At 37.7% G+C, this 27,424-nt stretch overlaps 1 protein-coding gene across 1 annotated transcript in view; it reads left to right on the top strand.

Moving 5' to 3' along the window:
- The first annotated feature begins 15,291 nt into the window (after window positions 1–15,291).
- The window catches only part of PITRM1 (pitrilysin metallopeptidase 1), a 25,323-nt gene continuing 13,190 nt past the window's right edge, over window positions 15,292–27,424 (top strand). Inside the window, exons 1-12 of the mRNA XM_015853084.2 lie at window positions 15,292–15,420; window positions 16,262–16,364; window positions 16,951–17,057; window positions 19,922–20,073; window positions 20,434–20,548; window positions 20,681–20,777; window positions 21,072–21,232; window positions 22,500–22,626; window positions 23,314–23,402; window positions 23,886–24,014; window positions 25,718–25,831; window positions 26,271–26,367. Of these exons, the coding sequence (XP_015708570.1) occupies window positions 15,374–15,420; window positions 16,262–16,364; window positions 16,951–17,057; window positions 19,922–20,073; window positions 20,434–20,548; window positions 20,681–20,777; window positions 21,072–21,232; window positions 22,500–22,626; window positions 23,314–23,402; window positions 23,886–24,014; window positions 25,718–25,831; window positions 26,271–26,367 (1,338 nt within the window). The 5' untranslated portion in view covers window positions 15,292–15,373. The remainder of the gene's footprint in view (window positions 15,421–16,261; window positions 16,365–16,950; window positions 17,058–19,921; window positions 20,074–20,433; window positions 20,549–20,680; window positions 20,778–21,071; window positions 21,233–22,499; window positions 22,627–23,313; window positions 23,403–23,885; window positions 24,015–25,717; window positions 25,832–26,270; window positions 26,368–27,424) is intronic.

Raw genomic sequence — 27,424 nt, 5'->3', positions numbered from 1 at the left:
AAACAACAAAAAAAAAAACCTGTTGGATTTTATTTTCACTTTCATATTTCCTTTCTATCTGAGTACTTGGAAATAAATTGAGCTTCTCATGCAATGTCAGTGGAAAATTCTAACTTATGTGTTTGTGCAATCAAAACTCACAGGCTTACTTACCATAGTGGAAAATGAGGACATGCACCCCAGGACAAGTAGGTATGTAACTCCATCTTTGGGTGAAAGTTCTCATGTAGATAAGCCCTGAATACTAACCAAGAGCCCGAATGAGCTTTTTGTCCATAGCGAGGAACACCCAGTTTCTCCAGAAATATTATGCAGACACTGCAGGAATGTTAGCCAAAAAACAAACATATAAAAATGTCCCCTGAAAAAGGAATTCAATCAAAATCTATATGTGCTACAGTCTGCTTTCTTTTTGAGGAATCTCTGTCAAAAGATATAGCCCAGTTCTTCAGAGTAAAATATCGATTTTTATTTTACAACGATATTCCTATTAAAATCCAGACTGTCATTAAAAATGTTTTTTCTTCCAGTGAATCTTCCATTTCCAGAAAATTTTTGCAGTTAATTTTTTTTTTACAAGTTTCTGAATTCTTTTCAGATTTTTGATCCTCCCTGCCTTCACATGAAAGTGATCACTCATTAGGATTGCAGTCATTTCACATTACAAGCAAACTGATTTTCTTGGCATAAGAACGTGCAGAATTGAGCACAGCTTTGCCCTGTACCAGAATAGTCATGACGTAAAGCACAGTACATGCATCAACATATGTGCCCATAATTCAGAGATATGCTTACACTGCAGTTCACAGGCCTTTGAGCCAAACCTTCTTGCTGTTTACTACCAGGCTTTCCAGTATGTGTGCAAGATTTAGCAACTGAGGTGACATGTTTTTCATTTTTAATAATCGTAGGATGGCTTGTGTATCAACATTCCCTTCCAAGTTACATCCTTCCCAAGTAAGAGACTTGCAAAGAACAAATAAATATCACTTAAAGAAGCATTTATTTTGCAACGACCACAAGCAAGGTCACAGAGAATTTGAAAGAAGCCACTTTTCTAAGGTTATGTTAACATAGTGACTATGCTTATCTGAGCAAATCAAGCCCAAACTGCTTTTGTCTAGAATTTTAAAATGTGAATTACCCACAGAAAGCTGCTTTGGCTTGGATTCTTCATTTGGATTACCTGCAATTTCTTGCAAGCACTTAGATGCAAATAAGCACCATTTCATTTCAAGATCAAAGATTTATTGGATGTCAGATTTTATCTCTGACAATCAGAACACTATATGCATAAGCCTAATGCTGTATGTTCTTACATTCAGATTCTCATGTTCATTGTGTTAAACAGAAAGTAGGTCATTGCCACATAGTAAGTGAATGAGCATAACAGTATAAGAAATCCATAATTCTCTCTTGAGGGTTCAACAAGGAAAGTAGGGAAAGAGATTGGATTAATTCTCCTGAAACAGTATGGTTGGTCATTACTCTTTATGTGGATCAATATGAATTGAGTCTGGGCTATTCTAAAACGTACTGTTACTTTCCAGAAGGCAATGAGATATTCTGGTGGTGTGCTCAAACATTTGTCAGATTACCCATTATACCTCACATCTCCATAAAAATTCTCAGTGCTCAGATGTGCTACTGAAATAGTCTTGAGTAATTTTGGCTGGAGGTGAGACGATATAGTTGGATCTGTCTGGAGTGATATTTTTATCATCAACCATACTTTAAAGCAAAACAAAACAAAAAGATACCGAGGGCAATTTGGTCATAATTGTCTCTAGCTACTTTGACTACTTTAAAAATTAATTTACCATCTAATCTGGGAGAGAACATCAGAATAGGACAAGATTAGACCTTGAGATATTAACTTTACTATTATTAGCAAGGGTTTTTGTTCCTTTTCTAATTATGCAGCTTGCCTTCTTAGCAATAGAATCCCTACATACACCCGAGATAGATGAAATCGCAACTTCCTATTGGGAATAGGTGCATATATACTGTGGTGCTGTGTGTGTCTATTGATCCAATACTGTAAAGGGCTGAACAGCTCCTGGAAGTGTCAGGTTTTGTGTCTTGTTCTGCTGGTTTTTTTAAGGACTAGGAATTTGCTGGCTTAAATTTTTACTGGAATAAGAAGAAAGACTACAGTGGATCTATGATAATTTAAACCAGCCCTCACTTCCACAATTTCAGAAGTTCAGGCTTTCAACACCACATTATAGGTTGGAGCCATGAAGAATAAAAGTTAAAAATCCCCTCACAACCTTTATCATAAGGGCTGTGTGCTCAGAATGCATATTGAAGAAAGAGTTTAAACTGCATAATGTATGCTGTGCAAATCTCCTTCCTCCTTTTGACACTGACACCGATTGTCTCAATCCAATGCAAAATGTTCCCTGCTTATAGTTAACTTCTTTTTTATCTTCAATGAATTAGTAGATTCTAATAGACAGTAGGTACAATGTACAGTTATTTGGACCAAAGCAGTATGCTTATAGGCATTGCCAATAAATGGTGTTAGAGAATAAAACAAAGATATCCAGAAGCAAAGGAGAAGGACTGTAAGGAAGACATAGAGGGCATTGAAAAGTCACTGTTTTGAAGGGAATGTTCAAGGAGATTATTGCAATAACCTTTATATGAAGGTAAAGCATTAGACCTTTACCGCAGCATTTAAAGGACGAGTGAAACATTTTAAGGTGTTTTATTTTTTTTTAATTCAAAAGATGAAAAACAAAATGTGTAAAAAAGCAGCTATTTTCAGTGCTAGCTGTAAAACCTATTTTCTCATATGATGTTTAGAGACACTGCTGCTCCATAGATGTCAGTCAAAATGAGCAAAAAGAGTCGTAACAGTGACTAAAAATCCTTTCTTCTCTCATTTGTTCAGATTTCAGCCTCTTTTCTCTTGAGATGTTATAATTCCATTGTATCTCCAGCTACCACAGAGTCTTTCAGGATGGACAACCAATGAATGCACATAAAAGAACAAATGACTAAATGAATGAAAGAAAAAAAATGTTGTTTTTTTTTTTTTTCCCTTTTCCAAGATCACTATTAAATGATATCTCTCTTCCTGAGAAAATAAATACAATGACTTAAATTAAAGCAATGTTGACATTGTGACATGAAAACATAAGGCCATTATTCATTTATTATACCCTGCTGAGTCACAGAATTCAGAGAAACGTGCACTGTTTTACAGAATATTTCCTAGGGCCCTTAATCCAGCCAAGATGCGCTTTAAATGTGGAAGTCACTCCGTGGGCCCCAGTGGAAAAAAATGACACACTTAAACTCAAGCAGCTGCATAAAGCTGCACCCTCTGTGGGATGAAAACCCAGACACATGGCAGCCAATATGAACGCAGAAATGAATCGGAATTTCTGTATATTAGCTATGAAGGAATAAATATTAAGTTTACTTCTCCTGGAAATAGTAGTTTAATTTCCCCCTTGTGGGTATCGCTGCACAAGAGGAATACAAGTAGATTAAAACAATATATCAAATTTGCTAACACAAGCCCTTTAAATCATAGAAATTCCAGTAATAATGCTGCCTAAAGGTGATGTAACATGCTTCCTCGGGATAATTGCATTAAATCAGAAGAGAGTGCAAACATACAGCACCTCTATGAATCAGGTGGTTAGTTAAGTGGCTGAATGTGGATTTAGGATTGCGATTTTCAAATAGAGCTGAAGGAATGAGACAACTAAGTGACTAAATGTTTAAATCTTATTGTCCTTTACTTTGACCTACTAAAATCCTAGCCTTGTGGTGAAAGCCTTGTCCCACTGAAGTCCATTACAAACCAAACAGATCAGTGTATCGCAGCAATGCCAGGATTTTATCTGGGCCACCAAAGTTTCCCCAGTACAAAATGAGCATCCTCTAGATGAGGAGCTTGTTTTTGCTCCCACTAATGATTGTATTTAGAGCTAGATTGAGCCACAGAAGATTAGTTTGACTTCAATCCAATTTAAGGTGAACAATCTTTAAGGGGGTGATTACATGGTGACAATAAAGCCCGAACAAAATAGCCTCAATGAAAAACACAAAATTCTGCCAGAGCTTTTATTAAGTATCCCATGTGCAGAAGAGAGCATTGCTGATCTGTGCTGCCACCCTGTGTCCATTAGCCCTCTGACTGCCTCAAGACTGCAGCTACAAGCTGCACATACAACGCTAGCTCCTTTTCCCTTTCTTTAGCATTGAACTTGTTTCACAGTAAGCATCCTATAATAATTTCCATTCAGAATATATATTACAGCAGGAAGTGTTTGACATCAGTATGGTTCCAAGCATATATGTCTTAATGGTTTAACAAAAAGGAAAAAAAAAAAAAAAAAAAGCTTTCATTGTGCCAAACTGATATTTCCTTACCACTATGGCAAGCATCATTGCATGCTAATGCTAACTGTCAAATAGGTTAGACCCTGATTTAATTGGAAAACTGCAATTGAAAATGATGGATAATGTTTTCATTATGCTTATTTTGAGGCACTGCTTAATCATACTTATAGTTTACAATGGGGAAATATTTTAATTGGATTTCCTTGTGCCAGTCTAGGGACAAAGACTGTCCTTTCATTTTCATGTGAAGTCCTTCAGGCAAGAAGATTCCAATCTTTAATCATGGTGTTTAAACACAACAACTAACAAACACATTGTTTACATATATGTATAAATTTTACTGTAAATTATATTTTCAAATTCTTTACAGATGTGCAAGAGCTTGAATGGACATGGGAAAACTTACCCAGCTGTTGCCTCACAAGACAATCAAGGATTCCCTCTGCTGAAAATCTGAAGGGTGCAAAGGGCAGAATTTTTCATTTGTTTTAACCACCATGTTCTACTTCAACAAGAAAATATTGTAAGTAGGGACACCTGCAATCAATCTGATAAAGCTAGCTGACAGCTGAACCTCACTGTGCCTTCTCCCTTGCCAGATAGGAAGACTTAAATGAAAGTTTGATTTTTGCACTGGGCAATATTCACTGACCAGTAATCAGTCTATAATTTGCTTGCATCTGAAGCTGAGAGCTCTCTGATCACTTCACATTTGTCATGCCCTTCAAACCTGCAGTAGCCAAAGCAGGAAGCTTTGCAGAACCTCTGCAGTGCTGCCTTGGACTCTTCAGGTTGTTTGTTCAAAGCTCAGCCATTTTTCTTCTGAATTGCCTTTTCTCCAGACTGCAAAACAGGACATTTCTCATGGGTCCTCTCTGCTTTAGAGAAATACTCAACAAGATATCTGTATTTGTATTACGTGTCATAAAACTAAGTTCACAATTTTTTAACTCACACATAAAACCAAACACGCAGAACAGTTGAGACTTAATATTATTAGCCAATTGTTAATTAATTAATACTGTCTTCAATCACTATTATTATTTTTTCCAGTGTTCTTTAGTGCCAAGAAAGGACAGCACTCAGAGAACTGGTATTCCTAGTAATGCTCAGGTCACTCAGTGCTGAATGCCATTTAAGGATATACAAGATTCCCATCTCTTCATAGACTTTTCATCACCATCGTTCAATTTTTCACAGATGACTATTTGTTTCATTAATTGCAGGCATATTTGCACCAGCCAGTGGAGCTACTCACAGAACCAGAAGCATATAAAATGCATCAGCACCACATTGCATCTAGTCATAAGGATGCATTTTATTATTTTAAGAGAATCAGACATTTTCTGCAACTCAAACAAGTGTCTCTGAAGGTAATGCACTTCATTGGCGAGCTATACCAAATCAGCTGAAGCTGGCAGAGGAATTTGGATCATGGCACTGTTTTACACCATACAAACAGCCTTATCTGAAGTATGCTGTGAAAAGGTAGGCATTGTGTAAGGAAAAAAGACTATTCCTTTTCGTTCCTATCTGAAGGTAACTGCAGCCCGATTTTTCTGAGCTGTTAGAATTTTTAAGACAGTTTAAAACACAGTTCCCTTTATCTCCATTTAAAACCTGCCATATTTTGCTTTAAGTTTCATGTAAAGTGATCTCCCAAGTTCTGTCATGTGATGGATAGTTTTGTGGAAAGACAAGCAAGATACTTGGTGACGCACTGGAACAGGTTGCCCAAGGAGGCTGTGGATGCCCCATCCCTGGAGGCATTCAAGGCCAGGCTGGATGTGGCTATGGGCAGCCTGGTCTGGTGGTTGGAGACCCTGCCCATGGTGGGGGGCTGATCTTTGAGGTTTTTTCCAACCCAGGTCATTCTATGATTCTATGAAATGTCAGGGGGAAAATCTTCCACTGAGAAGTGAAATGCTGGCATAGGCTTCCCAGAGAAGCTGTGAACAATTCTGAACATTCCTGGAAGTGTTCAAGGTCAGATTGGATGCAGCCCTGTGAACATGATCGAGTGACTGATTCAGTGGTTATTAACTCTTCCCATGGCAGGGAGTTGAAATTAAAATGATCTTCAAGGTCCTTCCCAACTCAAGCAATTCTATGATTCTATGAATTCCCTGTCTTAACCTAGGTCCTTTAAAAAGCAAATTTTAAACTGCATAGGCTGTAACTGCATTCAGTTTTCAGGGAAGACGGTAAATAGTGAAGGAGGTATTTTATCAGTTTGCAGCAGTGAAAAATTTTCTCTTTAGAATGTAATCCTACCTACCTAATGAGATATAAGTGCACAGCTTGTCTTCCTGCCAACTCTGTCAACAGAAGGTTCCTTTCAGCCAGCAGCACAATCAGTAAGGCAACGTGAGAGGTAAAGGGAAGGAAGCAAAAACCAGCAGTGTGACCAACACAAAAGCAAGGGTTAAGCTGAGGCTCTGGCGTAAGACAGGGCGATAAAATTGGTTTTAAAGGAGACAAGGGTAGAAGCTGTGCCTTCAGACAGGACAAAATCCTTCTTCTATGAGGTTTTATGATAAAACAGGGAGCACTCGCCCTCTAGAGGATTAGTGACCAACAACCTCTTTCAGACTCGCAAATCCTTTGTTGCGGATGGAGAATGGTGCAGAAGTGCTTCACACTGCTGACATCGCTTCTCTGCCCTCCGTGCTCCCTGGCTCCAGTCCTGCTGTGCTCCTGTGACTGTGGCGAAGGCAGAGAGGAGGTGACTCATCAGCAGGAGCCTTCCCAGCAGTTGTCATGGAAAATGATTCAGACATTTCTGAAGCTATAAACTCACAAATAGAGATCTTCCTGGAACAAACGGGAGCAGTTGGTTGAATAACAACTCTGCCAGCCGCATCAGTACCATTTAAAGATGATATTATCATCCCTTCCCGTGGCCTTGCCTCAGTTTACCTCTTGCTCTCCTGCCCCTTCCCAGCACAAGCAAAGCCCTGCCAGGCACTGCTGCCCACAGTGCAGAATGCGTGCAGCAGAGTGCCAAGTGGAGAGGTCCTTCCTCATCTGGTACCTGACCAGGGCTTGCTTTGCTGATAGAAATATGACCTCAGTGTCGTTCCTGCAGGTGGCACAAGTCTTCAGCTGCCTTCTGTTGCATTCTATAATTTGCCTTCTGCCTTCTTCACAGTCTCATAGAGCTTGAAAAATGGGAGATTATGACCCTTTTGCTAATTCAACATATAACAGCAGGCAGACCTAAAATTCTCCACTGCCAATATCAGTTTCCTAAAAGCCGTGAAGAAAGCAAAATTTGCCATCTGAGGAACAGCCAGATTTCCCAGTATTATCCCCGTATGTGCTGCGTATAATAAAACTTCAGTCTACTCATGTAGGACAAAGCATGTTTTTTTCTGATAGCTCCAGTCAATAATCCAAATTAGTATTCCCAAGATCCTGAAACGAGGCTAAACTGATCATTTAAGGGAAAGCGCTTAAAAATGCATGGCATGTAATGGCACTTTGGAACGAGTCACTATTTATACTTTTGTAATACATGCAAACTCAACCAGGGTTTCTGAAGGCCTAAATTTTAAGGCTCAGTTGAATTCTAATTGCTTACTAACAACATTATGTAATTCTCTTATTAATCTTCTTTCGAAACAAGCTTACCCACGAGATATATTCCAAAGGCTGTATGTGGAAAACCAATATTTTTGAAAATGGAAACACACTGGATTTTCTAGCTGGAATTAACCTCTTCCATTCTGAAGAATGTGTTCAGTAGAGTTAGAAAAAGTGATTGTCTCACTCTGCAAATAAATGCAGCCTTGTGATTTCATTGTATCACTTCTCTGAAAGTACTAAAACAGCTTTTCGGGCAACATTAGAAGAGCAGGAAGCACATCTAAAATAGGATATGTTATTTGTATTTTTGATGGTTTTTTTTTAATGCGTGTATGATATATATACATACATATATACATCATCTGTTTTTCAGGTTTTTTTACATAGTTTATTTATTTATTTATTTATTTATTTATTTATTTTACATGAGTTTTTCTTATTTCAAAATGAGCAAAAGCAGCCTGTAGAGAATTTACTGGTCCTGTGAAAGATTTGCCTCTAATTTAGCTTTCTTGCTCCCAGGAAAAAAAAAAATTTGAAAAAATAAAAATAATTAAATATATATATATATTTATATATTTTATATATATATATATATATATATATATATATATAATTAATTTATAATTTATTAATTTATAATAATTAATTTATAATTTATAATAAATTTATATTTATATATATAATAATTAAATATATATATATTTGAAATCTGTAAAAGCAGAAGAGATAGCTGAGATATTATTATTATTATTATTATTATTATTATTATTATTATTATTATTATTATTATATTGAATCTATTTGCTCAGGAAATCCATTTATGCAAAATAGATATTTGTGAAAATTATCTTTTTTGAAATTAATAATGAAGGATTAAGATAAAGATATCTTTGAATTTCAAATAAATTTGTACCGCCATTTATATCTGTAAAAAGTTTTCCAATTCTACAAGAACTTTGGAGGAAGCTTCATTCATACATGTCAGGGAGGAATTCAGCACAAAGGCGTTACTATGATTATGATAAAAAATGTTTTATTTTGTTTTTTTCTTGAGTCCTGGTGATCACTTAATGGAAATCCATTAACTTATCTGTAAAATAATACCAACTTGTTGTGAAACTGCATAACTGAGACATATTACCAAAGTAGTGATTGTAATGATGCAGAAATCGCCATTAAGCTTAGCAAGACTGGGGTTTCTTTTCATAAGTCAGTGGCAGAGTTAAAAGATTTCTGGAGTCATGGCATGCAGCCTTCAGTTTTAATAACTACTGAAGCCATCAAAAATAATAACTTGATTCTCTTTCATATTATTGGTGCAGGCAGTCTTCCAACATTGAGCTTCTGTAGCAGGTTGACTTCAATTATTAAGCAGTAAAAGGTGGCAGGTCTTTATCAGAAACAGAGATAAAAGAGAATACTTTGCTTTACTACAAGATGGGAAAGACATATTGCTGAACATAATAAACTGTATACTATGTGGAATACATCATAATGGGCTCTTTATTTGGCTTACATGTGGAAGATGAAACAAATATGTTCATACATTCCAGAGACATCTTTTCAGAACTTCAAACTACCTCATTTCATTCACTTTGGATAATATTTTACATCTGACAAAGAATAAAATCATTCAGCGGATTAGGTCACACAGCCTATTTGAAGCCTTTATGGATTATTCAAAGGAGATAGACTTACATGTCCTGAAAAAGTTAAGTAAAATAAAACATGCATGATAAAAACCCTGGCTCAGTTCTGCAGTAAATCTGTAAGTAAATCTGCCAGTAACACATAACAGAAAGCCACTGCTGCAGAAATGAAAGCTACTCATGCTCTTGATGGAATGCAAGGACTGCAAAGGCTGCAGCAGTCCTTAAGCAGAGCTGCTTCTCTGCCTTTCTGTGAGCACGGTGTTGGTAGCCGTACTTGTGTACCTCCCTTTCCAGATGGCTATCTGTGCAGATACAGTTAAGGACAGAACACCATAAACATCAAAAGCTATGGGGCAATACTTCCCTTTGCTTTATGAAATTCTACTCACTTCAGAGCAATTGAGTATACCATATGTAAGTCAGAAGACATTTTTTGGCCCATGAGACTTAAAAGATTAACTGAAACCAAGCTTACTGAGCAAATGAAAAAATATGCATTCAACATTTCTGAAGTGTTTCGACTTCAGAACACTTCAGAACGGTGACACACATTGTAAAGTTTTGCTTCAATAGTACAAAATGATAGTACCAAATATGGATATTCAGTAAGTCTTAATTTGTGTCTCACGTCTAGAATGTGATTATAAGTGTTGGCCAACTGCAGCATGATGCAGACATTAACAGTGGAAGATACAGATGGTTTCTGCTTAGCACTTGTTTATAATAATGAAGTGCAAGTCAAGATGCATTTTGTGTTGTATTTTAAACTTCTGTGTAAGGCTGGTCAAAAATCTAAAATCAAGAAGCACTTAAGATATAACACTGCTTTCCTTGTCTCATAAAAACAGCCAGAAAACTGGAGAATGTTTTGATTACTTTAACTTTATATAATTTGTACTTTTGTTTTTATCTAGGTTTTCTAAGACAGTTAGACTTGCAGCTCATGCTTTTCCTGTCTGTCACTGAATTCCCTTCTCCTCCACCAAATGACTACTTGCAATGGAATCTGGTGAGAGCAGAAGTCTCGGGGACATTAAATTCCATGTTTTGTTAAAAGAGACAGATGAGCAGCAGAACAACTTAAGTGCTCAGATGAGGGAAGAGCAGGAAGAACTCATCCATTTTATACTCAGTTTTCTGAGCAATCTGTTCATGCATCATTCCAATTCAACGGCAGCATATGATTTTACACTGCTGTCATGGGCAATGGAAAATCATTGAAGAGATGAGATGCTCCTGAGAGCACTGCAATATGGGGAAAGATAATGGGGAATTGGTTTACTTCTCAGTACAGGATGCAGCTAGCAAGAAATATCTGTTTATATCTGTTGCTCACAGAACAACTTGTCTAAACACCTACCTCTTTGCATAACAGAATTCTGATAGCTAAAGCAGACGGGGATACAAATATGGCATTTGTACCCTCGCTGCCTGCCAGAATACACCCGGCTGAGTACAATAAGTGTTCAAACCTGCATTCAAATAAGAAAAGTAGAAGGTTAGCAAAGAGTTGGTTCTCTGGCATTTGGAATAAATATCCAAGCTACACCATTTGAGTGATATTATGGAGACAGTTTGCTCAAAGATCTCATCCAAAAGGCAAACAGACAAACTGAAAATGGTGAGGCTGTCATCATCTTACACAACTCCCCAGCTTACTCATGGGGTTTTGTACCTTCAGACTTGTTTAAGGCCCTTCTTGCACACACAGTGGTATGCAGTACACTTTCATACTATAAAATCACTTCCCCAATACTGCTCTCTCCCTGCCTCAGGTAATTTAAACTAAAAGTCTTCTCCCCCTAGCTATGCCTTAAGGACTCAGAAGGATCAGAAGAGACCAAGGGCCAAGTGTGAACCTTAATTCTTAATAAACTTTTTGGGCTTTGTAATTAGATAAAAATGCTTTTTATCATACTGATGCCCTGCTACCACAACACTAGTTGTTTTTATTTTATTTAAAAAAATGAAAGCTTAAATGTGAAGAGCTGAAGAATGGTTTTTCAACTGCTTTGAACAAAATCAGATGTGAAACAGGTCCCGTTCCTTTCCAAAACGTTTTACTTTCCTAAAGCAAAATACACACTCCCCCCACACCCCCATTACTTTGGTTCCACAGGATCTAACACACAGTTTTGCAAACACAGGCAGATAGTTGCCTTAAATTAAACTCTCCATAAATTCCCTAACTTCTTTATGGAGGAGAGTACTTTGTCCTGTACATGTGCTATAATATGTACATCTGCACTGTCAAGGTCTTAATAAAGGCTCTCTGTCAGCAGGGTGACAGGAGCAGGACTGAGTACTTTGTAAGAGCTATGTGAGGGAGCAGATCTGTACAGCACTCATCTCGATTCTGGCTTGTCTGACTCTGATGCAACAAAGAAGTTAAGAAATGCAATAAAACCCAACTATGGGTAAAAGAAAATTCACAAAATGAAGCCTTGACACAGTAAGTATCAAAAATGAAGCAGATGGCAGAGTTTTCTACTTGTTTAACCTTTTCTTGATGTTATGGATTACGGTTTTCAAATGGGTCTAAGAAGACACTAGTGGAATTTATAAGTAGGGAGGCTTTTGTCTTTCTTCTGTTGGCAAAGATGCACTGATGCAATTCATGATTACCTATGTTGTTATTTTTCCACAGTAAATGGCATTGTTAATAGATAAAGTGGATTTATTCTAAACCATGAATGGATTAAAAGACAGATGAAACTACGAAACTCATGTAGTCGAATATTTCTGCATATGACAAGCAACCAGAAAAAGGAAGATCTACCCAAACAAAATCACTCTTAGAATGATGTCTTGTATGTCATAAATTTTTAAGCCAAACTCAATGGCTTAAAACATTGCTACTTTGCTACTTCATTCTTTTTCTTTGCTATCCCCAAGGTACAAAAACTGTCAGCTGTATTGTTAACAAGCATCTCTCACAAAGCTTACAAATAGTACAAAACCGCAATTTGGAAGCAGCACAGGACAAGAAGTGCATGAAGTTCTTCTTAACCCCTGAGATGTGGCAGTCTTGACTAGATTTCAACTCCTATATTTGTTATTTTCCATACCAAAGTTTTTCAGTTAATGATAGTCCTTCATAATATCTTTTATCCTACAACTATTTCTGCTGATATTCTAGCTTCCCTTACTGATGGATATACACGCAGAAAATCACCAGTCTCTTACCTGGGAGGGTAAAGCATTGTCCTCATTTTGGCTTGGATAAAGATAATTTTCTTCATAGTAGCTGATGAGGTGCTGTGTTTTTTACTTAGGATCAAAACGATGTTGATAATGCACCAATGTTTTAGCTGATGCTAAATAACTTTGTCAAAGACTGTTCAGCTTCTAATGTTCCTCTCCCAACAAGAAGGCTGAGGGTGCATGAGAAGCTGTGAAGGGACAAAATGAGGGCAGAGGTTTAAACTTGGTAAAAAATGGGGCATATTGTCCATAATGGTAAGAAAAGACACACATAAGCAGAAGGGAACAAACTCTGCTCCAAAAAAAAAACAAAGAATGAAATTTCTTAATTAAACACAGATTAGTGTTTTCATTCCTGAGCAGTTTTAGTTGAGTATTTTGAAATAAAGAGCTAAGGTAGTACAGGCATGGGAAGCTTTAACTTAGGTATTTAATTTAGAAGTGCCATCCCCCTGTTCAAACAAGGATGAAATTGTCACCTCATTTCCACCAATTAGAAAGCTCTTTGATGTAATTGCAGTTAGTCTGAATTTGCCACTAAATAACAGCAAAATCTGCTCATGGTAATTCAAACCATTTTAAGTGATTTGTCAAGATGAATCAAAAATGATCAATTTATAGCTGTTATGCTGTTACACAGCTGTGAGATTTTTCCGAATAAGGAATTCTTAAGATAAAAAAGTCATGCTCATGAAATTAAATATGTACATATACATGTGTACCTGTACATTCACAAATAACATAATGTCCTATTCATATAGGACAATGCAGCAGCAATCTTACACAGCAAGAATATGAAAAGTCAAAAAACATCTGTTTCTGTTCAATGACCCAGGCAAAAAAAGCTCTGATGTATAAAATACAAGATAGATAATACCAGGAAAAAAAAAAAAAAAAACCATCTTAAAGTTTTCTAGGGGGCAGTATAAAAGACCTCCATTTTGTGATTAAATTAAAATTTGGGAGTGATATTTGATAGATTTTGAAATTCTGCCCAATCATATTTGCTTAGTTTGTGAAAGGTTGCTTGTCAAATGCTATGTCAGTGATACAAAAACAGCCAGTAAATCATCCTTCCGATATAAACATCAACTAAAAATAAATAAATGTCTGCAATAAAATGCCAACTTGATGCTCCATTAAGATGAATGTCATAAACCATGAAGCAAACTCAATATTGATGACAAGAAATCTGTAAAAAGAGACAGTAGCTCATGGTCAAATTAGGAAACTTAGTAAGACTAAGGAGCAAAACAGTAAACAGAAAAAAAAACAACAGTCATTTAAAATCAAAACAGCTGCACATTATATTCATTGAGACTGTAAGAAAATAAACTTTAAGTACATGAAAATGTTTAAAAATATTTCTGAAAACTGTGTTATGCAATGTATACTCACTTTGTGTGAATCCCAGAAGTGAATTTTTCCGTGTTTCTATTCTTTTGAGAACATATTTTATTATATGCATATATTTGCTTCTAGCTTGAAAAACTGTGGAAGTTCACATCAGTACTGGTTTTTCATGGTGTTAACCCCTAGGAGGATGCTTTACACACAGAGGGTGGTGATGCACTGGAACAGGTTGCCCAAGGAGGCTGTGGATGCCCCATCCCTGGAGGCATTCAAGGCCAGGCTGGATGCGGCTCTGAGCAGCCTGGTCTGGTGGCTGGTGACCCTGCACATAGCAGGGGGTTGAAACTCGATGATCATTGTGGTCCTTTTCAACCCAGGCCATTCTATGATTGAAAATGATCTCTAAGATCACCTAGTCCAACCATCCGCCTACCACCAGTATTGCCCACATAGAATCACATAATCATTAAATATGGAAAAGATCTGTAAAATCATCTAAGACTTCTAAGATCATCTAATAGAATGGTAGGAAGTAAATCAAATACAAAGAAAATAGCTGATAAACAAACAACATTCATTAACACAGAACTCCTAATGTTACTTGATCTTTTACTTGGTTACCTGATCTTTTAACTGGGCTTAAAAATGAATGAGAAAGAAATGTAATTAAGACAGATGGCAGGTTGTATAGGTTAATGCACAACATTCAGACTTGAACTTGAGCAAGTTATTACCCTTGTTATTTAATCTAAAAATTAATGAAATGGTAAAATTATGTGAAAAACACAAACGAGTAAAACAGGAGGGTGGTGGACAGCGTGCAAAAGCAGGGCAGAAAGCAGAGATACTGATTAGCACAACGAAAGGAATAAAAACCTAGGCTTGGCCTTAGAACGCACATGCTCTGTACTGGCGGTGTAACACTGCTGAGGCCCATAGCAGGACGTTGGCTGGGGGGCTTCTATGAGCCTCTTATCTATATCTGACCACTCCACCACACAGCGCCCCAGGTAACAGATAACCACCCAGCTCCACACACCGCCCTAAGGCCCGTAACAGCGCACAGTGCGGGGCGGGCCAGCATGGCAGGCGGGGCTTCCCGCTGCCGCCAATGCAGGTGGGGCTTCGGCGCCTGCGCTGCTGTTGTACGGCCCGGCTCGTCCGCTCCGGCTCGTCCGGTCTGTTGCTGGCCTGCTGCGGGGTGCTGAGCCATGTGGAGCCGTTACCGGACGGCTGCAGGGCTGCTGAGCCGCGGGCGGTAAGGGTGGGGATGAAGCAAGGGAGTGGGTGGGAGGCCCTCCATCATTTCCTCCCCGTCCCCCGGCACTGTCTGCCCGACTATCAGCCTCTCTGCGGTAGGCAGCCCGACCTTCCCTGCCCCGCGGGCCCCACGGCTTCTGTGCCCGGTGTAAAGCTCAGTCCAGGGGCGGGGAGTGGCGCATTGCTCCCCTGCACCGGGACTGCAGCAGGGTTTTTTCCTCAGCTGCACCTCTGTTCCCTTCCCTAGTGCCAGGTGGAGGGAACTAGCTTTGCTCATTTGAGTACTGTGTTCAGTTCTGGGCTCCTCACTACAAAAAAGACATTGAGGCCCTGGAACTTGTCCAGAGAAGGGCAAAGAAACTTGTGAGGGGTCTGAAGCACAAGTCTTATGAGGAGCTGCTCAGGGAGCTGGGTTTGTTTTGCCTGGAGAAGAGGAGGCTCAGGGGAGACCTCATTGCACTTTACAACTTCCTAAAGGGAGGTTGTGATGAGGAGGGGCTTGGCCTCTTCTCCCAGGCAACAAACAGGACCCAAGGAAATGGCCACAAGTTGCATCAGATGAGGTTTAGACTGGACATAAGAAGGAACTTTTTCTTTCAGAGAGAGGTCAGGCACTGGAATAGCCTGTCCAGGAGGTGGTGGAGTCACCATCCCTGGCAGTGTTCAGGAGGCATCTGGATAAGGAGCTAGGAGATACGGTTTAGGGGTTTTCTGTAGGTATGGTAAAGGGAGGATGGTTGGACTAGATGATCCTGTCGTTCCTTTCTAACCTTGTGATTCTATTATTCTATGTTGTTGTCTTGAGATGCTCTTTGCCTGAGTGAGATGTGCTATTTCAGGTCTCTGAATCAGAAGTCATGGAGGTGGAAAAGCATTCCTGCCAATGAACGGGCTCTGCTGTATAGGGTTGGAGAACAAATCCATGGTTTCACAGTAACTCAGGTAGGCATTGCCTCTTCCTTGTACTGCTGGTGCAGATAAAATTTTCCTTGATGGGAAAAATGTCAAAATAAGGCCAAGAGTCTGTATGCTATGCAGATGTTTGTGTAGATGCCACAAGTGGACTGTTAAAAATCATGCAGTATTTGCTCATATTTATCCTTCTGTGACTAAATTCTGTAGGTATCATTAGCACGTGTTCCCGGGGGGATTTACTGTTCCAGAGTAAGTGCTGCACCATGGCAGTATGTGTACACTGATGGCAGTACATTGAGCATTCGGTGTGGCCTGCTGAAAGTTCAGACAGTTGATTGATACCTCACTGTGTGCTGCTTTACAGGAGACATTTAAGTAATATTTTATCCCCAGAACTGCTTCTATTGCTTTACTGAAAACTCCCAATAGGAATAATACAGGAAATTTCTTTTTTACTTCTAAGGAAAAATTTTCTATTTATTTTCTATCTAAATATATACAGGTATTTCATAAAATGTAGAAACAAAGGATAAGTGTATTGATTGTTGTCATCCTGTTGTCATTTGATATCTTGGTAGTCAGTTTGTAATACAGATGTTTTGTTCCATTACAGGTTACAGCTGTTCCTGAGCTGTTCTTGACTGCAGTGAAGCTTAATCATGACAGTACAGGAGCCCGATACTTACACGTTGCTCGAGAGGATTCCAATAATCTCTTCAGGTACAGTATGTGTACATATCACATCCAACATCAACCTTGCTTTATACATTGTAATTCAGCTTCATAACTAGATTTTTCTGTGATAGCAAAGATGAGTACTTCCTCTGTGGATCTCTCTTAAAATAATTCACGTTGTAACAGGTGTTATGATGTCCGTTGTTCAGCATGCTGCTTGAAACAGTATCAGCACTTAGCTCAAATGAAGTTCCTCAGATATTTGGGTGGACATTAAAAATTTCCAAAGGCAGAGATTCTGCAGGTTCTCAGGGCAATTTTTTCCTGGGATTTAACTGTTTATACGTGGATTACTTTTTTTTCTTGAATACTATGTTAGGACATTCATTATATTATTTGATGGCCATTAGTGTTTCTACTTCCATCATGGATACCTATGCAGATAACCTGTTTCCATTGTAACCTGCTGCAGCTATCGGAAGGCAGCTATTGGGCAAGTTTCCCTTGTCTCTTGGTGTAGTTAACCTTTCATAGAAGGCCACTAGATTAGTCAGGCACAGTTGGCCCTTGGTGGAACCATGTTTGCTCTCTGTAATCACCTCCTTGTCTTCCTTATGCTTCCACATAACTTCCAGGAGGATGTGTTCTGTGATCTTACCAAACACTGAGGTGAGACTGACTGATTGGTAGTTCTTGATGTGATCCTTATTACTAGTTTTAAAAATGGGTGCAGTATTTCCTTTTCTTAAATCACTCTGGATTTTGCTTGACTGCTGTTAGTTTTCTGGTATGATAGAGAGTGACTTAACTACATCTGCCAGCTTCTCTCGGGGTGCTGGGATGCAGTTCATGTCCCATGGAGTCATGGATCTCAAACCTGATCTTCTGTTATGATGGAAGGAACTTCATTCTCCAAGATGCTACCCTGAGGTTCAGAGTCATGGCAGAGATGTGGAAAGAGTGTTTGCCAGTGAAAACTGAAGGGAAAAGACTGAACATCACTCCTTGCCTTCTCTACTTTGATTGTCCCAAGTTTTGTCTCTTCATTTAGAGGGAAGGGTGTATTTTCTTCAATCTTCCTGTTCCAACCAATGTATTTGTATTATTTCTTCACTGTCATTTCCAAATTCAGCTCCAACTGTGCCTTAGCTTTCCTTATCTCACCTGTTCGTTCTTGGGCAGTATTACTGTATTCTACCCAGGAATGTATGTCCCTGCTTCCATTATTTGTGCATTTCTGTCTTAAAATTCAATATTACCTAGAGGTCCGTACGCAGCCATGCTGATTTCCTGCCTGATTACCTACATATGGGAATTGAAAAGTCTTGTGCTAGAAGAAAAAATTCCTTAATAAGCAGCTAGTTCTTTTCTACTCCTTTACCCCTGAGAATGGTTTCCCAAGTGGTCCCATTCATTAATTTCTTAAACAACTAAAAATACACTTAAGTTTCAAGGTCATGATTTTACTCTTCTGCCCCATATCCTTCAAGACAGTGAACTCTGATAGGCCTGATCACTATAGCCCAGGCTGTCACTAGTACTGACCCCTCCAATTAGTTAGTTCATCTGTGTTTGCCCATTAATGCTGCTCCTGTCATTAAGCTTTCTATTACCTGGGTTAAGAAGTCATCCTCAACACACTCCATGAGTCTCTTGGACCAGTTACAGCTTTCTGTGCTATTTTTCCAGGAGATGTCATGGTATTTGATGTCCCCTTAGAATGATCAGATCCTGTGAATGTGACACTGCCTATTCTTGAAGTAGGAACACTTCATCAGCATCTTCCCCATGATCAGGCAACATGTATTAGGCACTCATCACAATGTTTACTATGTTGGTTTGGCCTCTGATTTTCATTTATAAGCTCTTAATCTGCTTTTCATTGCTATTTTTCATTAATAAACATTCCATTTATTATTATTATTTTTAAAAGAGGAGAGTCCAGACACCTCTCCTTTTCTGCCTTTTTGCCTGTCCCTTCTGGGTAGTTTATAACCATCAATTGCAAGCAATTCAGTCATAACTGATCTCACCAAATTTTAGTAATAGTGATTTTATCTTAGTTTTCCAACTGTGCAATGGCTTCCAAATCCTTCTGTACCTCTGGGCCTGAAACTAGACTTCCTAATAAACTGACGTGTGGTTACTAGACAGAATCACAGAATGACTCGGGTTGGAAGGGACCTCAAGAATCATGTAGTTCCAACCCCCCTGCCTGGCAGGGCCACCAAACATACACCTTTACTAGATCAGGTTGCCCAGGGCCCCGTCCAGCCTGGCCTTGAACACCTCCAAGGATGGGGCATCCACAACATCCCTGGGCAGCCTGTTCCAGGGCCTAACCACTCTCCTAGTAAAGAACTTCCCCCTAACATCCAACCTAAATCTTCCTCCTTCAACTTGGATCCATTTCCCCTAGTCCTGCTATTGTCAGCTTTTTTGAAGAGTTTACTCCCCTCCTGGGTGTAGGTTCCCTTCAGGTATTGAAAGGCTGCAATGAGGTCACCCTGCAGCCTTCTCTTCTCCAGGCTGAACAAACCCAACTCCCTCAGCCTGTCCTCATAGGGGAGGTGCTCCAGCCCCCTGATCATCTTCGTGGCCCTCCTTTGGACACTTCCCAAAATCTCCATGTCTTTCTTGTACTGAGGGCTCCACATAAGACATAAAACTTTTTTTTTTACCATAACCTTCCACAGACTTTTTTCTGAGTGTTTTGACTAAAAAATGCATATATGTGTTTTTCAACTAACTAACTGAATAGTAGAGGAAAAAGATCATATTTCCAAGTAGGATATAAATTTAACTGTTGATATTGGCAACTGTTACTGTTTTGACAATTGCTTTAGTTAACATAGATTGGTTTCTCATAGCTGATAAATGCATTCTTCTCTTTACTGTCTGTCTTATAGTTTACAATTCCGAACCACACCAATGGACAGCACTGGGGTCCCACATATCCTTGAGCACACAGTGTTATGTGGTTCTCAACAATATCCTTGCAGAGATCCATTCTTTAAAATGTTAAACAGATCATTGTCCACTTTCATGAACGCATTCACAGGTGAGCCTGAAGTAAATAAATTTTTGCTTAAAATCTATATTGGTTTTTTTTTTTTCTCTTTGAGAAGGTAATATTGTTAAGTGTGAATGAGGGACTGAAAACTACCAAGGTAGGGTGACAAAAAATAGACCTTGTTTGTTTGGCAGTTACAGAGGCCCAGTAGAGCTAAGTCTTTATAGCGCACAGCAAGGCAATTGTCTATATGCTTACATATTTGATAAATAATTAGTCTTAATATATTAGTCAATTAGTAAGTTTCTTTACCTATTATTTATATTGGTGAGTGATTCAATATAAATGAGAGCAAAATGCGCCTCAGACTTCCTAAAATTCTTATCTTTTATGTCTGTTTGTATGCAGCTAGTGATTACACGCTCTATCCATTTTCAACACAAAATCCCAAGGATTTCCAGAATCTTTTGTCAGTATATTTGGATGCAGCTTTCTTTCCGTGTTTGCGGCAACTAGATTTCTGGTAAGCTTGAGATGAAAAGCAAACTTCAAATAAAAAAAATATATATATTAATTTAAAACCAAAAATACAAAATCAAACAGATAATCTCTTCAGTTTCCTAGCAATGTTTCCTGTTATTAATTTTTTTTTCAGGCAAGAAGGTTGGAGGTTAGAACATGAGAACCCAACTGATCCTCAGACACCTCTAATTTTCAAAGGAGTTGTTTTTAATGAAATGAAAGGGGCATTTGTAAGTTTTGTGCATTTTTTCTTTTTTCTTCAGTAAATCAGCGAACTGTGAAACTTTTATCCAGAGGTTGGACTGTTGAACATTTGCATATGAAAGAGCACCTTGCTAATGGATTTTGTTGTAAAACTTCTAAGTTGTCACAATAACATAGCTATTTTTATCAAAGTACATAGGACTGTAGAACAAATGCTTATGTGAGCAGTACTTGTGTAAGTTAGAACTCTGGTCTTACTATTGACCACTTTTTATACTTGAAATGTGCTTTACTAAAATGTGGTATTTTTTTCTCTTAAGACAGATAATGAGAGGGTATTTGCACAGCACCTGCAGAATAAACTCCTTCCTGATCATACTTATGGTGTAGTATCTGGTGGACATCCCTTAAGTATTCCTGATCTTACATGGGAGCAGCTTAAACAGTTCCATGCCTCTCATTATCATCCCAGCAATTCCAGGTATCTAAAATTTGTGTCTTACCATGTTATATAGTGAGTTAGCATTGTGGTTTTATGAGGGGAAATCAGCTGTACAATGTTTCTGTACTTCATGGTCAACAGCTTAGATAACCTGTATTCTCCAGCAGCTAGCATGGCATCATAAAATCTCAAGGTTGGAAAGACCTTCCAAGACCATCTAATCTATCCTGATGGATGGATGATGGTGGCCGACGTACATATTCTAGGCTACATGTGCCGGCTTGGTTTTGATGGTTTGTATGGAGTTTTATTTACAGATGATTCTCCATTAATTTATATGTGTTGGGAGGAAATGAACGTTGTGTAAGTACTTGGCAGTAATGCATAATTACAGTATAAGTAGCATAGATGAATTGGTATGGAAGCCCATAGACTTAAGTCAATGCAGATGAGAAGTTTAAAAAGAAGTTGTGAGGGTATGACTGTTCATTTGCTGTTGAATCATGTGCCATTGTATTGGGTTCTAAATATTGGTTATCCGTTTGAGTTGGGTATTCTAATTCTGTTGGTATTACTAAGGTCATTAAGCTAAACATCATCTTGAACATGTGAGGATATTCTTCTGTACTAATTCTGTGGTCAGTCTAATTCATATATGGAACATCAGTTTGTGACATGTCTTTAAATTTAACATCTTTTGATTCTTATTTATTTAATTTTTTCCATCATACCAAATATTGCTTGTACCTGAGTTTAGATTTTAATTGAGGGATAACAGTTACCTGATACGTATCCCATGCCCATAATTAATACAATGGAAGTTAGTAATGTTTCTTGTAGTTATGGGGGTGTACTTTGATAGACTGACCTGCAGAACTCAGCTGTGCTTTACAGTTCAGTTGAGAAATGTGTAATTGTATTTTATATATTATGAGTGAGGATGGTAAAAAATGTGTCTTCCAAAACATTAGAGCACTGGAGTTATGGTTCCAATTACTATTATTGTCTTCTTGTAATATTGCATAATACTGCAGCTGAGTTCAAGTTTTTGTGGACTCTAAAACATAAAACAGAGAGACTCAGAAGTGCTGTGGAATTTTACTAGTGCAGTTTAGGGTTCTATATATATGTGGCAAACTGTGGCAGGTCTTAAACCTCACCAGTCATGTTCCTTGTAGATATAACAGAATCACTGGAAAACACATGGAATTCAGAATGGAAGAAAAACAAAAAAAAAACCCAACTGTTACTATGATTTTCCTGTAACAATCTGATTCTTAATTCTAAACTTGTGTTTGCAATGCAGATTCTTCACTTACGGAAATTTTCCACTGGAACAACATCTGAAACAAATTCATGAGGAAGCACTGGTAAAATTTGAAAGAATTGAATCAAAGACTGACATCCCAAAACAGAAACTCTGGGAGAAGCCTGTAAGTATTGAGTTAAAAATGTGTCCATATCTCTGTGTGTATAAAATTTAAGAAGTGTACATCCAATAGCGGAATTGCAGAAACTTGAGTTTAACGGGAACATTTTAGCCCAGCCTGCTGATGTTATTTTTTATAAGTGTACTTGTATTAAGTGAAATAAAACTTTTTTTGTTGTTGCTAAAGGGGTTAAAGAAGAATGTTTTCTTCAGAGTTTCAGTAATGTAATTATTCCACACCTTTGTTCATTATCATTATTTTCAGTTTTCATGTGTCCTCAGCCCTGGAGTATTTATTACTGCAAAGCCTCTAGAACTAGGGATAAGTGTATTCATACTTTGTATTAAGAGATGCTTCTTTAATGTTACTTAAAGTTTCAAAGGTTGGTGTCAAAATAGCCTTTGCCATTTATTTAAAATCTTTTCCTCCTTAATTTATCTGGAAGCTTAAATTTTAGTTTGAAACCACGCTTAGAGTGTTATTTATGGTTACCGCTTTTATCTTTTCAAGGTTTAATGAGTAAATATTGTGTGTCTATGTACATGCTTGTGAGTGAATATCTGCAAAATTATTTTAGGTTTTTGTGAGGAGAATTTGAAGTCGTAAACAATCACTTTTTAATTTGTAGTTCTACTCTGAATTTAGTCTCCCTCAAATGTCCATTTTTTATTTTTTTTTTATACTTCACAGCAAGAGCACCATATAACATGTGGCTTAGATTCATTTGCTACTGATCCTTCCAAGCAGACAACTGTCAGTGTCAGTTACTTGTTGACAGAGTAAGTCTTATTAAAATGAATTTCTTAATCAACCATGTAGGGGAGAACTAGACAAATCCTTCTGGAACAAAGGAAAGTTTAGTTTGCTGAGAGTTTTTCTTGTCTTTTTCTTTAGCAGGCAAAGTTAAGGAAAATCAGCCATTCTCTTACAGAACTATTCAGTGGGTTAGGTTTGGGAAAAACTGGCTTTTTGTATTTCATTTGCCTTCCATTTGCAAGTTTTTTTGTCTAACCCACTTGCTAACTTCTGTCCTCATGTACTAACTGAACGTGTAGAGTTTCTGGAATTGTTGGTTATAATGAGTGAAAAACACAGAGCTCTTAATTTCTTAAGTTTGGTGTGGTGTTCGTAAGTCATAGGTATTTTTCCCTTGCCTCTCGTACATGGTTTTGTAAAAGTAATTATTCTGAAATGAAATCAGAGATGTTTGGTGTTACGTATTCATAACTTGATGGTTTTTAATAACTAATCATCTTTTTCAGCATTACAGATGTTTTTGAAACTTTCACGCTAAGCCTCTTGTCTTCACTATTGGTTGATGGACCGAATTCTCCATTTTACAAAGCCTTAATTGAGTCTGGTGTCGGTACAGATTTTTCTCCTGATGTTGGGTAAGTCGTACGATTTAATTTTCATCAATAAAACAATATTTAAAAAGATGTAAACCAACATCAGGTTTGAAAAAGGGATCTCATATAACAGATACTACATCAGAAGAATAAAACTTTGTCAGGTGTAATTTTTGGCTTATCAATATCTTGTTAGATGCTATGTTAGCTTTTTTAAAATGTTATTATTTCATATTTATCAGCAAGAAAAATGTGAACATAATAACATGTTATACTTTCATTACTCTAATTTACTTGGAGTTTGCATCTTTTGTGTTTGGTGTTACTCAAAACAATGTGAAAAATGAGTTTGCTTGCTTTTTTTGGTGCACTGTTACCATTGTGGGTTTTTTTTGTTTGTTTGTTTTTTTACTTCTGTGATTAATACTAGATAGTACTAGATCAGTTTGGCACAAATGTGTTTTTATGCAATTAGATACCATTCATTTATCATCTCCACAATAAGAAAAGGGTATATGTGCTAATATTAATTTACTTGGAAGCAGTCTGCTAAGCTAGCTAGCTCTGCGCTGCACCCTATAGATGAGTGGGTTCTGTTAACTTCACTCCAGGCTCTGCTGCTCATCATAGCTTGCCTTTTTTGTCAGAGGAAGGAAGCAATTTCATGGCATGAGCATCTGATATTAGACATGAAGATGACAAAAAATCTTTGTTTCCCCTGTCTCAGATGTTTTGAGTGCAAATCCTAAATATAATAATCAAGCATGAATGTAATGCCTTGGGATAATCTGCTTGGCTTGAAGTTATCTCTTTTGGGTTTGCTGCAAGTCCTGTGTCATGAATACCAGTGCTGTGCAGATATCTTGATACCACAGGGCATGGTATCTGTCTTCAAACAATGAAGGAGTGGTTCAGTTGTATGTTTTGTCAGCTAAGCCTTTTGTACGTTTAATCTTGAGCCATACAGTGAGTTGTCTTTAGTATGCATCAGTGAATGTCCTGATGAGTCCAGAGATTGGTATTCCTGAATTTGACATCTGAGTCTGCCATTGAATCTATTCTGTTTTTGTTTTAATATGAAATAGTGGATTTTTAGATTTGATTAACACTAATTGCTTTTTACATGCTGGATTTGATCCAAGCTATTAGATGTTAAGATTTTCTGCAATAACAGTTTGTAACGAGGTGTTCTTATAGTAAAATGTTCCTGACAGCGTGGGTGAAATTATTTTTCCCCCCCCTCGGGTGCTGGTAAAAGTAATTACAACAAAAGCAAAATGCTTCACCTTCAACATTTACTCTGCAAGTACTTCTTTAGATGTATTAATTAAAAGTACTGTTCTTCTTACTTGCTTAAAAGTAGAATATATGTCTTTAGCTTTCCAGGCAGCTGAATTTTTCACTTAAGAGGTTTTATTACCTGAAGGTACTTACTGATGAACAGGAAGATGAACAGAGAAGACTAACTTTCTTCTGTAACTGCTTTTCTTTCTGTATTATCATCATACACTATATTGTTTCCTAACAATGTGCTGCTGCTGCTTAAATTGAACAAAAATTACTTTTAAGTTCAATTTCTTCAATATTTTTCTTTGCTGCCTGGAGTTTAATAATGTGTGTGTGTGTGTGTGTGTGTGTGTGTGTGTGTGTGTGTGTGTGAAAAGAATCTTTCCCCCCACCTTTGCTGGCAGATTTAATGCTTAAGTTCTACTTCTTGTTGCTGAGTTCAATGTGTTTTATTCTAGGTTTAATGGCTCAACAAGAGAATCTTATTTCAGTGTGGGTCTACAGGGTATTGCTGAGAGAGACATTGAGACTGTGAAACAGATTATTGCTAGAACAGTTGATGAAGTTATTGCGTGAGTAATGTTAATTTTTTTTTTACTACTGTTCTCTCATACAGTCTTTTAATCAGATACATGTCTATATATGTATGAAACTACTACTAGTTATAGAAGAAAACACACACACACACTTAAATGTATAATACCTTGAAAGTTTAATTAAGTTTCAAAATAAATTTACTGAGGAAGCAGTCATATTGCTCACTAACCTTAAAACTCTTATCTGTTACTTCCTCTACTGTAGCATATTCGTCAGCATAAACTGCAGGCGTTTAATTATATTGGTGCTGTTTCACTAAATAACACATCACAATAAGATTTTCCTATTTTAATTCAGCGTGTAAGACATCCTGTTGTAATATTTCCTTTATTGATGCTCTAATTCATTTTCATAACTCAATAAGAGTGATTAGTGCTGATGGATACAATTTCTTTCTCTCTTCACTTCTCAAAGGAAAGGATTTGAAGAAGATAGGATTGAAGCTCTACTTCACAAAATTGAAATCCAGCTGAAGCACCAGTCTACAAGTTTTGGTCTTGCCCTGACATCAGTAAGTTTGTACATGTGCTTGTGTGTGATGTTTCCTTTAGGAATAGATTAGAAATTTGTGTCGTACATCTTTATAAAATATGAAGTTGTAAGCTCTTGATACCTAAAACTTTTCATTTTCTGGCTTTTCCTTTGTCACATCATGTATATTTCCCTTCTTTTCATGAGTCTTCAAGCTATTGCTGGACTCTGGACTCTTGCTACACTGCATGATTTAATCAGGCAGTGAACCTATTGTCTTTGCCTGAATGGGAGCTTTGATTACAGTAGGAGTGATTTCTTTTGTAAGAGAGTAATGTCATGCTGACTCTTGGTACATTTTGGCCAGTTGCTTATCTATTTGTAGAAATCAAATCAAAGGACCATACTTTTCCTTGCAGTTAAGGGTTGTGCTATTGTAATGTAACAAATACAATTGCTAACCCTGCCACTGGAAGGATTTTCCTCTGTGTGGTCTCTTTATCTAAAACATAAATAGGAGAATTCAGAAACTGGTAGCTTTTTTTTTAACCTGTATGTTTCCTTTTCTTTCTGAAGTGCTTAAAACAGTAGACATTGTATTCTGAAATGATGGTCTTTTCTGACCTGATTATTTTATATATATATATGAGCTTTATACAGTATATTTATTGTGAGGCCTCAAATGCTAGATACGGCAGGAGAATTGCCTCTGTCTGGCTAGGCAATGTTTAATGCATGCTAAAATACAGTTTGTCCTCTTGGGTACTTAGCACACTGCTGGCTGCAGCACCTCTGTCTAGGGTCTGTAGGGCTGCTCTCCTACCATTTACCTTCCTCTGTGCTTGTCTCTGGCATTGCTGAAGGGAGCTTACTCCCAGGAGGGGAGTAAACTCTTCGAAAGGGCTGACAATAGCAGGACTAGGGGAAATGGATCCAAGTTGAAGGAGGAAGATTTAGGTTGGATGTTAGGGGGAAGTTCTTCACTAGGAGAGTGGTTAGGTCCAGGAACAGGCTGCCCAAGGAGGTTGTGGATGCCCCGTCCTTGAAGGTGTTCAAGACCAGGTTGGACAGGGCCCTGGGCAACCTGATCTAGTAAA

Source organism: Coturnix japonica, chromosome 2 (assembly GCF_001577835.2).
Source record: "Coturnix japonica isolate 7356 chromosome 2, Coturnix japonica 2.1, whole genome shotgun sequence".
NCBI lineage: Eukaryota > Metazoa > Chordata > Aves > Galliformes > Phasianidae > Coturnix > Coturnix japonica.
Note: the sequence above shows the minus strand (reverse complement) of the source record. Positions and strands in the feature narration are given on the sequence as shown.